Source organism: Chiloscyllium punctatum, chromosome 42 (assembly GCF_047496795.1).
Source record: "Chiloscyllium punctatum isolate Juve2018m chromosome 42, sChiPun1.3, whole genome shotgun sequence".
Taxonomy (NCBI): Eukaryota; Metazoa; Chordata; class Chondrichthyes; order Orectolobiformes; family Hemiscylliidae; genus Chiloscyllium; species Chiloscyllium punctatum.
This window is the reverse complement of record NC_092780.1, coordinates 1853612-1867642: the sequence shown is the minus strand read 5'-3', so window position 1 is coordinate 1867642 and position 14031 is coordinate 1853612. Positions and strand designations below refer to the sequence as shown.

The window sequence follows — 14031 nt, the reverse complement described above, 5'->3', positions numbered from 1 at the left end:
TTAGCAGTTAGGTTCACTGCTTTTCATCATTTATATAAATGATTTAGATGTGAATATAGGAGGCATGGTTAATACATTTGCAAATGACACCAAAATGCAGTGGACAGTGAAGAAGGTTATCACAGTGTACAACGATACCTTGATCAGATGGGCCAATGGGCCGAGGAGTGGCAGATGGAGTTTAGTTTTGATAAATGTGAGGCATTGCATCTTGGTAAGACAAACCAGGGCAGGACTTACACAGTTAATTGTAGGGCCCTAGGAAGCGATGCTGAACAAAGAGACCTAAGAGTGCAGGGACATAGTTCCTTGAAATTGGAGCTGCAGGTAGTCAGGGTGGTGAAGAAGATGTTTGATAAGTTTGCCTTCGCCTTCATTGGTCAGTGCATTGAGTATAGGAGTTGGGAGGTCATATTGCGGTATACAGGACATTGCTTAGGCCACATTTGGAATATTGTGTGCAATTCTGGTCTCCCTGCGAAAGGAAGGATGTTGTGAAACCTGAAAGGGTTCAGAAAGGATTTACAAGGATGTTGCCAGGGTTGGAGGTTTGAGCTATAGGAGGAGAGGCTGAACAGGCTGGGGCTGTTTTCCCTGGAGCATCGGAGGCTGAGGGGGTGACCTTATAGAGATTTATAAAATTATGAGGGACATGGATAGTGTGAGTAGCCATGGTCTTGTTCCTAGGGTGGGGGAGTCCAAAACCAGAGGGTATAGGTTTAATGTGAGAGGGGAATGATTTAAAAGGGACCTAAGGTGTAATGTTCTCATGCAGAGAGTAGCGTGTGTAAGGAACGAGCTCCCAGAGGAAATAGTGGGGTAAGATACAATTCTAACTGTTTTCAGTGGAATGCAGGAGGTTTAAGGGTGATCTGATAATAGTTTATAAGATTGTGAATGGCATGGATGGAGTGAAAAGTATGAGACTTTTACCCAGAGTGGAGGGGTCAGTTACTAGGGGACACAGGTTCAAGGTGTGGTGGAGGTGGGGGGATGCTGCATCACTATGTTGGTTGGGGCTACTGTGTCCCCTGGGGCTAACTGAATGGGGCTCTCCTCCCTTTTTATACTTCACTGGGGGGAGTGGGGGGGCAGGGTTTGGTTTGGTTGGTCGTTTTGATTAGAAGTAGATTAATTGTGTCTTTGTTTTTATTAGATGCTGATATGGACTTCATGGCACTGGAGCAGACTGTGAGCACCAGACTAGACAATTTATACCAAGCAGGAAATCTGCAAAAAGACGAAGCAGTGACATTACCCAATGGTCACTTGGCCATGAGCCAGCCTGCACCATGGGCCACATCAGTGGTTCCGAGGTCACAGCCTGTTCACATACAAGTAAAAAGGTAACTCTTTTCTTAAACCTGTCACAGCCCAACTGAACACTCTACCATTCACAAAAATCAAGCAAAATTTTGAATTAAAAAAGGTCAGGTTAACTGATGAGGATTTAAGAATTCGAGCCCAAATACTAACTGTAAACCAAGTTGTGTTCTCACTCAAAGAGTGGTAGATGTTTGGATGTGTCTCCCACTAACAGCAGTGAATACTGGTTCAGTGTTAATTTCAAACCTGAGATGGGTAACTATTTGTTAAGCAAAGTTAGGAACGGATATGGGGCCAAAGGCAGATACAGTATATGGAGTTAGGCCACAGATCAGCCATGATCTCCCTGGATGGCAGTACAGGCGCGAGGGGCTGAATGGCCTACAGCTGTTCCAATGTGTCACAACTGGGAGAGAAACTGGAGGGGTGAGGCTAGAGGAGAGACAATGTAAGGTGGATTAGTTAACGGATCTTGTGCTGATTAAAACACCAGGAAGGAAAGTGTCTTTGTTCTAGGATGTGTTTCTGGAGTCACAAGTTGGTAAGGGTGATTCCAGTGGGATTTGGGGAGGAACCATCTTACTCTAAACTCCTTTCTAGTTCCCAAAATGAGTTTAGTAGTAGACTTCAACTGATCAGTGACCTGCTTCACTAGTTTTGGCACAAAAGCAGAAATTGCTGGAAAACCTCAGCAGGTCTGGCAGCATCTGTCAGAGAGGGAAAACTCAAGCCATTTATGTTTTTATTTCAACTTTCACTTCTGCAGCATTTCTGTTTTATCCAGTTGTTGTGGTGCTGAAGATTATTTGCAAAGTTACTAAAATATTTTAAATTTATTACAGGCAGCTAAAAGAGGAGGAGCTTCAAACAACATCACTCCCAACTATCCCGAATCCTTTTCCCGAACTCTGCAGCCTGTCAAATTCCCCAAATCTCAGCAATGAGTTCAAACCTCCAGCAAGTGGAGGCACCCACGTGAGTAGAAAACCTGGAGTCTATATTCGATTGTGTCTCTCCACAGCCATCACCTGACACTTTACGAGGAATGAGGAGAGCTGAGGGGACGGGGAGGGAGAAGGCCTGTGAGGGGAGACGATAGGAAACGAGAATCCTACTTTATTTTTCTTTACTCATTCACGAGATGTGAGTGTCACTGGTGAGGCCAGCATTCAGTGCCCATTTCCAAATGCCCCTGAATTAATTTCAGAGGGTAGGCAGAAGTCAACCATCTTGCTGTGAGGCTAGAGTCACACTCAGGCCAGACCAGCAGAGGATGGCAGATTTCCACCATCAGTAATTGGGTTTTTAACAACAATTGACATGGCCATGATTACCAACTTTTAATTCCAGGTTTCATTAATTAAATTTACATACCAAGAACTGAGGGGGGATTTGAACCTAAATCCCCAAAGCATTAGCCTGACCCTCAGGATTCCTAGCCTAGTGACATGAACATTATGCCACATTGTCACTATAATGTATTGTTGCATTGTTTGGAAAGTGAGAATCACAACAATTGTGAGTCCTAACGCAACCTTTCACATTGTGTACCACAAGCAGTATTGACCTCCTGCTAAGAGACTCTCAGGTTATATTTTCAGCCACTTTACTGTTGGTCTGAGCTGATGTCACTTGCAGAGAGTTCAGACCATAAACTAGGTTTTAAGTTATACAATAGAAGTCAGAGAGCACCGCACTGTCAGACGGTCAGTGCTGAGGGTGTGCCACACTGTTGCAGGGTCAGCACTGAGGGAGTACTGCACTGTCAGAGGGTTAGGTCTGAAGGAGTGCGGCACTGTCGAAGGGTCAGCGCTGAGGGAGTGCAATACTGGTGGAGGGGCAGTGCTGAGGGTGTGCCACACTGGTGGAGGGACAGTGCTGAGGGTGTGCCGCACTATCAGATGGTGTGAGGGGTGAGCATTCTGCCATTTGAGCCACAGTTGCCATCTCAGTGCAGTTTGTCGCAGAGGAGAAAATGTGCTAAGTAGAGAACTGCCTCACTGTCCCCATTCTGTCCTGATGACTAACTCTCCAGGCAAACAAATACAGCTTTCCTTAATCTCTTACTCCAACAGTAACATTGCAGAGGTTTCATTTGTAACAGAGGGTGGTTATAGCAACAACAGTGAAAAGTGTCGGCTCCAGCTAGTTTCCGTGTTACATTGCCCAAGTACAGAGTCCATTTCAGGTGACAGTTGTAAATATTGACTCAAGGGATTTAGAAAGCCTGAGTTTCAGCAGATGGTGAAAACAAAAGATTACCTCGAGTCAAAGAGGAAAAAATCCCCTGAAGCATTCAGGCCATAGGTGATAATTCCCACAATGACCTGGTGGTCGGCAGCATCTCACCTGAAGCGGATTAGGGACAACCCCCTACCCCCCATCCCCAAACCCCACCCCCCCCCTCCCCCACCTTGAGCTGTGTATGAGTTTTGTAACATCACTAATTCACACTCAATGTTACCTCCCTTGTATTGATTATTGTATAACAGTGAGCATGATTTGAAAGCATTTACATAGTTGCAAAGAGTTTTGGAACATTCTGGGGTTGTGAAATATGGATGTAAATTTACGCGCTAAGCTGAAAGGTTCATTTTCCGATGTTCCATCACCATACCGGGTAACATCATCAGTGATCCTCCAGTGAAGCACTGATGTTATGACACACTTTCTATTTGTGTGTTTATATTTTCTTGAGTTGGTGATGTCATTTCCTGTTCTTTTCCTCAGAGGGTGGTAAATGGGGTCCAAGTCGATGTGATTGTTGCCTGAGCTCCGGTTAGAATGCCATGCTTCTAGCAACAAACACTTAGACTTGGACCCCATTTACCACCCTCCAAGGAAAAGAACAGGAATTGACATCACCACAGGAAATATCATCACCAACCCAAAGAAATATAAACACATAAATTTAAAGTGGGTCACTAACACCAGTACTTCACCGGAGGCTCGTTGATGATGTTACCTAGTATGGTGACAAAACGTCTGAAAATAAACCTTCTAGCTCAGTGAGCAAACTTACATCCAGAACCTCAACCTGAGCTACAAATCCTCTCAAAACTCATTGTGAAATATGAACACTAGATTTTCCAACCATCTCCCCGCCATGTGCCCATATGTGCACACATACGCACACACACACTCTGACCCTTGTCCTGTAATAATTAGGTCAATTTCCACATGCTCAGTGTTGGTGCAACAACTCTATCATGCCAACACCTCTCTCAATCCCTTCACCGCTAAATGAACAGACTGCTGGAGTGGACATGGGCAGCTGGAGTGGACATGGGGCAGGAGGCTCAGCAGAAAAGGCAGAGGATGCTGTTCAGTAGGGTAGTGCCTGGTCTCCCAGTCAGGCATTAGGTGCTTTTGAACAAGAACACCCCAAAACAGGGCCCACTGGCTACCCTACATATCCACGCTTGTCGTACTCCTACCAGGGTAAGCTCCCTCTACCCAAGCCACATCAGCATATCCTCCTTCATGGATAGTACAAGGAGGCAGGGCACAATCCCCACCATTCGGAATGGGGAACAAACTCTGTGGTTTTGGAACCAATCCAATCCACACTGTCCAACCAACTGAGCTCTGATTCCCAAGATGATTAGCCCTTTTTCTAACATGCACTCCATCTCCAATTGAGGCACAGTTAGCAGCAGTGTTTACCATTTAAAACAAACAGTGTAGTATCACACGAGGTTCTTTAGACACCACCTTCCATACTTGAACTTTCCCATCAAGAAAGAAGAGGGCAGCAGAGACATGGGGACATCATCTCCTGAAAATTCCCCTTCAAATCACTCCCCATCCCGACTTGGAAATATATTGCCGTTCCTTCAGCGTCGCTGGGTCAGAATCCTGGAATTCCTTCACTAACAACATTATGGTTCTATCTACAACTTATAGACTGCAGTGATTCAAAAAGTTAAAAATCACACAACACCAGGTTATAGTCCAAACAGGTTTATTTAGAAGTACTAGCTAGCTACTGGATGAAGGAACAGTGCTCCGAAAGCTAGTGCTTCCAATTAAACCTGTTGGTCTGTAAGCTGGTGTTGTGTGATTTTTAACTTTGCCCACCCCAGTCCAACACTGGCACCTCCACATCATGATTCAAGAAGCCAGCTCACTACTACCTTCTCCAGGGTATATAATTAATACTGGCCTATCCAGTGTTGGTCATGTCCCATGAATGAAGAAAGAGATCACCAGTATGTCTGTTTCCATCTTTGTAAGATTGCCTGGCCTCTACAACTGCCTCAACCCCCTGCTGCTAAAAACCCTGGTACCTCTACACCATTATTCTGATACATTCCTGTCGGATCCATCACTCTATCCTCTTTAAACATAAACTCATTCAAAACTCTACTGCTCCTGTGCCAATTCAGACATAGTCTCATTTTCCCATCACCTCTGCCCCCACTGATCTACGTTGGCTCCCTCCCAAACAATAACCAGATTTTAAAACCATCATTTTTTTTGCAAACCTTTTTGTAAATTTACAGATATTGAGTTGGTTGTTTTTTGACTGGCACAGCTAATCTGTGCTGTGCCTCATTAATCCCACCGCGACCCGTCCTGAACAAAAACAGAAATTGCTGAAGAGGCACAGCAGGTCTTGCAGCATCTGGAGAGAGAAAGCAGAGTTCATGTGTCAGGTCCAGTAACCCTTCTTCACAATGTCTGAGGAATTGAGGATCCTTCAGTGTTCAAGTGACTCGGGAGAGTCTGTATTGTCGATGTTTCTACCTCACTCCTACAGCTGACCACTAACCCTTGATTGCTGGAGGCCAGACTGAACAAGGTAACACAGTAGTTTGGAAAATTCCTGAAATCATTAAGAGCTCACCCAGTCAGCTATCATGATTAATCGATCGATTTTTAAGGTACATAAATAACAAACAAGATTTCCAAGCACTGAACCACCCTGATACCAACACGTATACACAGCAATACCACCTGCCACTGAGTTGTCAAGTTTGAATAGTGATTAAAGCACAGCATTGAGGAACTGACTAAAGCTGCAGGATATTTTGGACTATAATTAGTGTAGCATTCTGGAATGGGAGCATTCAAACATCACTTCACACATTCAAGGTCCAGTTTTATGTCCCTGACAGTCTCCTCAGTCGAAACTCCTGGGTGCTTATTTTCATTCCATGAGTGTGAGTGACTCATGTCACCACTGTCACCACTAAGAGAGATCATGAGATTTCCAATAGCCCTGAACTCCTTAGAGATACTTAACATTAAAAAGTGGAATTCTCTTCCTTAACCTCTCTGCCTCTCCAATTCTCTCACTGCCCTAACATTGTCCTTAACATTGATCTGTTCCCCTGCCCTCATATCTCCTCACTGGATTAATTGTCACATTTTGTTGAGTAAACTTGTGCAATCATATAGTACAGAAGTGGCCCTTCAGCCTGCCAGGTCTGTCTGACAAAAAACTACACTTAATCAGTACTTAGTTACCCATAGCCTTGAATGTTGTGACATTTCAAGTAGATCTTACAACTTGTGAGGCTTCCCACCTCAGTTACCCTAACAGGCAGTGCATCCTCTGGATGAAGAAACCTTTTTTCAAATCCCCTCTAAATCTCCTGCCTTTCACTTTAAAATCATGCAAGTGGGGAGTATTCCATCAAACTCCTGACTTGTGCCTTTCAGATGCTGGATAGGCTTTGGGGAGTCAGGAGGTGAGTTGTTCACCACAATTCCTCACCTTTGGCCTATTCTTGTGACCACAATGTTTATTTGTCCAGTCCAGCTCAGTTCCTAGTTAATACTAACCCCGGAATTTTGATAATGAGGATTCAATGATGGTAATGCCTTTGAACATTAAGGAAAGATGGTTCGATGTTCTCTTGTTTGAGATAGTTATTGCCTGGCACATGTGTGTTGTGAATGTTACTTGTCACTTGTCAACACAAGCCTGGATATTGTTCAGGTCTTGCTGCATTTAGGCATGGACTGCTTCAGCAAATGGTGCTGGACATTGTGCAATTATCAGTGAACATCCCCACTCTGACCTTTATTATGGAGGGAAGGTCATTGCTGAAGCAGCTGAAGATGGTTGGGCCTAGGGCACTTTCCGGAAGGACTCCTGCAGAGATGTCATGGAGCTGACATGACTGACCTCCACCAATACGGCCGTCTTCCTTTATGTCAGGTGTGACTCCACCAGTGAAGAGCTCGCTTCCTGAAACCCATTGATTCTCAGTGTTGCTTGGAATCCTTGTTGCAACAGTCACTCAAATACAGCCTTGAGTCAAGGGCTGTCACACACACCTCACCCCTGGAATTCAACTCTTTTGTCCAAGTTTGGTAGCTGCTTGTTGATGACACTTCCATCACTTTACTGATGATTGAGAGTAGACTGATGGGGCAGTAATTGGCCGGGTTGGATTTTGTGGACAGGACCTACCTGGGCAATTTTCTTCATTGTCAGGTAGATGTCAGTGTTGTGGCTGTACTGGAACAGCTTGGCTAAGGCTGCAGCCTGCTCTAGATTACAAGTCTTCAATACTAACATTGAAATGTTCAAAAGCCTTTTCAGTATCCAGTTCTGTCGCTGTCTTCTGCAGCGCAGAAAGGTAGTGCTGTCAACTGCTGTATACACAAGAACATTTGTTGAACTATGGAGGTCTTTGTTTTTAAACACTTGTTAAAGTTTGTAGGAGGTTGGGCTGGTGCAGCTGATGAATGTTGGATCTCCTCATCAATAATGGCCTTTTGAGAGAGGAAGATGCTGAGGTCTGTGCTTAACACATTCCAGAGCTGCTCCTTCAGCATATCCGGGAGACGGAATGCCGGACTGGCCAAGTGTGGATTGATATAAGGTTTGTTTTGGCAACATTCAAGGGCAGACTGAGTCTCTTATCTGCAGAGTTGAAGAGATTGAGATTGACTTGCAAGTCTGGTGCAGAGTGAGCAATGACACTGCCATTATCCACAACTTGTAGATCGTGTCCGGTCGTCAGTTTAATTTTGGTTCAGGGGCGACTGAGGTTAAAGAGTTTTTTTGTTGAGATGATATTTAATACTCACACCAGAGGGTGATCGATTTTTAATGAGGTGACTAGCCTCTCGCAGCTGGAATGTAAATAGAATGGGGATAGCCCATAGCTTTGCTTTATTCTGGTCCAGATTTTGAAGGCACCTCTTTCAGGTCTGCCACTCAAGATGGTTACAATTATGTCTTCACAAAGCAATTGTCTGGATAGCATTATGGTAAAGATACTAAAAATGTACAAGTTATTGTTGATTCAGATATCAGAATTTGTGAGGTAGACCTGGGCAAGTATTCAATACAGATTGCCCAGAGGAGGACATAGATATAGACATAGACATGTACAGTATGGAAACAGACCCTTTTGTCCAACTTGTCTATGCTAACCAGGTAACCTAGATAAATCTAGTTCTATTTGCCACCATTTGGCCCATATCCCTCTAAACCCTTATTATTCATACACCCATCTAGATGCCTTTTAAAGGTGGAATACCATGGGGAAGGAGGTAAAGGGTCAGGGAATATTCTGGGGGCTTTAATCTTAGTGTGTGTTTGCTTAGCTGTGTGCGGTGGAGGGAGCCAGAGGTAAGGATTTCCCAAAGTTAAATGAAGTCAGGACGTGGGGGAGATGGAAAACTCCCAACGCCATTCTGAGTTCATTGCATGCTGCTTAATTCATAGGTGGTCAAATGAATTCATAATTAATTTAATTGTTGAAAATTGAAGCCAAATAATAGTTGACCTTTGAACCCAACTCCTATGCAGAATGGTGGAGGTGCTTACCACCGTACCATAAGCAGACCGAGTTCCCTGATGCTAACGGCCTTCCTTTTTCTTGTGATCAACTGACCTATTGCTTCTATCTGATTTCCCATTAGACATCTCTCCATTTTCACACCCTTGATATGGAGAGAGCTCTTTATATATTATATATATATATAATCCCTGCAGTTTGGAAACAGGCTATTCAGCTCAACAAGTCCACACAACTCTTCAAAGAGCATCCTACCCAGACTCACCCCCCCACCCGATCCTTGCATTTCCCATGCCTAACCTACATTATAGGTAAATGTACCATGTCAGATGTTGCCTATTTTAAGCTATTGTCTAGAATCAGGGGGGTCCTGTGTGTTGTGCTGATGTGCAGGTGAGCTCACTGTTTCACTACCTGCTGAGGTTGTGCTTGAAGGTCAGATTCAGAGCTATGATTTGCAGTCTGTTCAATGTTGCCTAGTGACATTAAATATAATGTCTAGACACCAGGCGTGCGTCATGATTTATAGCCACTATAAATAGACTTAGTGCGGTAATAGAACTCAATCTAAACAGCACACTGACCTAATGTCTTAAAGTGGCAGTCCTTTCTCTGGCCATTCAGTATATTTGAGTGGGGAGTGAGTGAGACCCGAGATGCTGTCCTCTCTGTATAGATTTGCAATATTGTCTGACCAGGAAACATTGCAAACTGGCAGGTAAAAAGCAGACATTACCCCACCTGTTGCAGGTATGTGCTGCAGTAACCAACAGCTCAGAGCACAAATACTCACCTGGCTACTACCAAACTTTAACATGCCAATCATTACATTTCTGTTCAGGTGAAGATAACTTCAATTTATTCAAACCTCGAACAATCATTTTAGCCAGAGTGAGAGTGAATGTATTTTCTTGTGACTGGGTCAGGGTATTGTATGAGAGGTAGGGCTATGTGTAGTACAGGCTGTGCTGTATTCAGGAACTGTTTGGTTTTACAATGTTTGCATTTCTTCCTAAGGCCTGTCATGCGAACCGCAAGGTATGTCGTATTCACAAAACTTGCTTCTGAGATCGGTCTCTATACAGCACCCCCTCACAATATTAGACCAAGTGTTACGTTTGTATTGAACTTGTATTCTTGTACATAACTTTGACACAATCAGTTCTGTTGTAATATTCCAGTCATCCTTATGAAATCTGGATGAAATCCAGACTAACAGGTACACAGGTCTCATTCAGCAGTAGGCAGCCCTCCTAGATTGTTCTGGAACATCCAGGAATTGGAGATTAATCCCGAGAATTAATTTCCTGGACACTGATTAATCACCAGAGTTGATGGTATTTTAAAGCAGAGGTTGACCCCACCCCCCTCACCCCGAGAACTAAAATCGAAACACCCAAAGAGCAGCACCTCACCCTGTACTCTGTAACCGGAGTGTGAAAAGTGGTGTAACCTGCTTTACAGCAGCTTCAGTGGTTAAAAAAAAAATCCCTGGCACTTTAAAATCAACAAATAACAATTTATTTATCTAACTCCAACAGTGCACAAATTAACTAAACTATTAACAAACTGAATAAATCCCTTCTAATTACTAACTATTCCCGAATAAAACAAGATTATAATGGTATACTGTTCCAATAAATAGAAGTCCCACTCATATATAAAAAAAATTTAGTCTTTCAAAATCACAGCCAGGTTACATGTCTTCAGGAATGTTCTGTGCCTTCTCTGTCAATTTATTCTGTCAGGAATATTAAATAGTTATGTCATTGGTACAGTTGTTATTTAGATGGCGTTTTCTCTAAGACATAGAGGAGGCTGTGAGAGCCAGTGATTCTCTGTCAAGAGCTGAGGGCTGTTAGCTCTGGCGGATGGCAGCTTGCTCTGGGGTCTTTGTCCAACTGCCCCCTTCTTTTATACCCATGACAACATATCAATATTTCTTACAATAGGATTGGTCCCATGTTGTCAAAACCATCAGACTTAAATTTAATAGGTTTTTGGTATTTAAGTGTCTGGTTTAAATTGATTAGCTAAATTCAAAAGCCTGTTGTCTTGGTAGAAACTGTTGCTTGGTCTGCTTACTGTACAGCCTTTCGATACAAATATTTCAGTTCAGACTCTCTGTGTAATTGCAAATTTTTAAACGGTTGCTCACAGACATCCATTTTAAATCTCTAAGCACAGAAAGAGCACATGATCTTTTAAAGGGACCGCACAATGCTCCCCCCCTCTCCTTAGCATTTACAAAAATCAAATTCTAACTTCCTGCCTCCCAATTTACAAGTACTCTACCCAACTTCACAACAATGGCCAGGTTTACTCTCCAAACTGAAAGGTGAAAAATCACTTAATTGTTCAAAAACATTGTTTTTTTTTAAGTTTTATTTGAATACATGCATCAATCATAAAAACATTGAATATGAGAACAAAAGCTGCCTTCATAGTTGGCCAGTAGGATGTTTGTTTTCTGATTGGTGAAGGGCAGCAATGCTGATGTTTTAAACAATCGATGGTAGATGTAGGAGACATTTAGTCAAAAAGTGTGATGCTGGAAGAGCACAACAGGTCAGGCAGCATCTGAGGAGCATGGCAATCGACGTTTTTGGCATAAGCCCTTCATCGAGAATGTGGGGGTGGGGCAAACTGGGCTGAGAGACAAATAGGAGGGAGGGGTGCGGCTATGGAGAAGGTAGCTGGGAAGGCGATAGGAGGATGGTGGTGGGGGCATAATGGTGATAGGTCGGAGGGGAGGGTTGAGCAGATGGACAGATAGGACAGTTCAAGAGGGCAGTGCCGAGTTGGAGGGTTGGATCTGGGATGAAGTTGGTGGGGGGGGGGGTGTGGGTGGAGGTGAGGAAACTGGTGAAGTCGACATTGATGCCGTGTGGTTGAAGATGAGGTGTTCTTCCTCCAGGCATCATGTGGCTTGGATTTGGCAGTGGAGGCGGCCCAGGACTTGAATGTCCTTGGGGGAGTGGGAGGGGGAGTTGAAGTGGTCGGCCACAGGGCAGTGGGGTTATTTGGCACATGTGTCCCAGAGATGTTCTCTGAAACATTCCGTGAGTTGGCATCCTGTCTCCCCAAGGTAAGGAGACCACATCGAGAGCAACAGACACAGTAGATGAGGTGTTTGGAGATGCAGGAAAATCTCTGCCAGATGTGGAAGGATCCTTTGGGGCCTTGGATGGAGGTGAGGGGAAAGGTGCGGGCACAGGTTTTACACCTCGTGCGGTGGCAGGGGAAGGTTCTGGGAGTGAAGGGTGGCTTGATGGGGGGGGGGCATAGGCCTAATGAGGGAGTTTGGAGGGAATGGTCTCTGCGAAATACTGATAGGGATGGGGAGGGAAATATATTTCTGGTGCTGGGGTCTGCCTGTAGGTGGCGGAAATGGCAGGGATGTTGTGATGTATCTGCAGATTGGTGGGGTGGAAGGTGAGAACCAGGGGTGGCTCTGACCTTTTTGCGGTTGGAGGAGTGGGGTACAGGGGTAGAGGTGCAGGGAGTGGAGGAGATGTGTTCTGTTGTAATATTCAAGTTATCCTTATGAAAGGAGGGCATTGTTGACCATGTGGGAGGGGAAATTGCGGTCCTTGAGATAGGAGGCTATCTGGAATGTTCTGGAGTCGAATCGTCCCTCCTGGGAGCAGGTGTGGCGGAGGTGAAGAAATTGGGAGTAAGAGGTAGCATCTTTACAGGGAGGGGGTCGGTGTGGTGAGAGGAGGTGAGCCCAGATAACTGTGGGTGTCAGTGGGTTTGATGTAGATGTCTGTGTTGAGCCAATCACCCAGAGATGGAGACGGAGAGGTTCAGGAAGGGGAGGGAGGTGTCTGAGATGGCCCAGGTGAATTTGAGATCAGGGTCAAAGGTGTTTGTGAAGTTGATGAACTGTTCTACCTCCTCGTGGGAGCACGAGGTGGCGCCGATACAGTCATCAATGTAGCGCGGGGAGAAGTGGGGAATGGTGCCGGTGTAACTATGGAAGATGGATTATTCTACATACCCGACAAAGATACAGGCATTGCTGGGGCCCATTGCTAGTGCCCATGGCTACCCCTTTGGACTGAAGCAGTGGGAGGATTCAAAGGAGAAGTTGTTGAGGGTGAGGATCAGTACCGCCAATCAAATGAATGTGTCGGTGGAAGGGTACTGGTTGGGTCATTGGGAGAGGAAGAAATGGAGGGCTTGGAGGCCTTTGTCATGGCGGATGGATGTATACAGGGACTGGAAGTCCATGGTGAAGGCGATGGGGGGGCAGGGAAACGAAAGTCATAGAGGAAGTGGAGGGCATGGGTGGTGTCCTGAATGTATGTGGAGAGTTCCTGGAACAAGGGGGATAGGATGGTGTCAGGATATGAGGTGATACATTCAGTGGGGCAGTAGCAGGTGGAGACAATGGGTTGATTGTGGCAGTCAGGTTTGTGAATTTTAGGCAGTGTGAGGCTCCAGGGCTATGAAGTTGGAGGTTGTGGATGGAGATTCCCCTGAGGTGATGAGGTTGTGGATGGTCTGGGAGATGATGGTTTAGTGCTGGGAGGTGAGATCGTGGTCAAGGGGGCAGTTGGAGGAGGTGTCCATGAGTTGTCACCTGACTTCAGCAGTGTAGAGGTCAGTGCACCAATCTCCCACTGCGCACTCCCCCTTGTCTGCTGTTTTGATGGTGAGTTGGGGTTGGAGTGGAGGGAGTGGAGGGCTGCGCTTCGTGAAGGTGAGAAGTTGAAGTAGGTGAGAGGAGTGGAGAGGTTGAGGTGATCAATGTCACGGTGGCAGTTGGAGATAAAGACATCAAGGGCGGGTAACAGACCAGCACGGGGTGTCCAAGTGGATGGAATATCTTGGAGGCAGGAGGCGAGGTCTTTGGAGGGTAGATGGAAGCCCTGATGGAAAAAGTAAGCGTGGAGGCAGAGGAAGAAAAGTTCAATGTTGCAATTTGTATGGAATT

At 45.0% G+C, this 14031-nt stretch overlaps 1 protein-coding gene across 1 annotated transcript in view; it reads left to right on the top strand.

The window, feature by feature from the left end:
- Positions 1-14031, top strand: part of LOC140465622 (growth factor receptor-bound protein 7-like) — a 182920-nt gene that overhangs the window by 97430 nt on the left and 71459 nt on the right. The window contains exons 3-4 of the mRNA XM_072561177.1: positions 1157-1346; positions 2169-2301. Of these exons, the coding sequence (XP_072417278.1) occupies positions 1157-1346; positions 2169-2301 (323 nt within the window). The remainder of the gene's footprint in view (positions 1-1156; positions 1347-2168; positions 2302-14031) is intronic.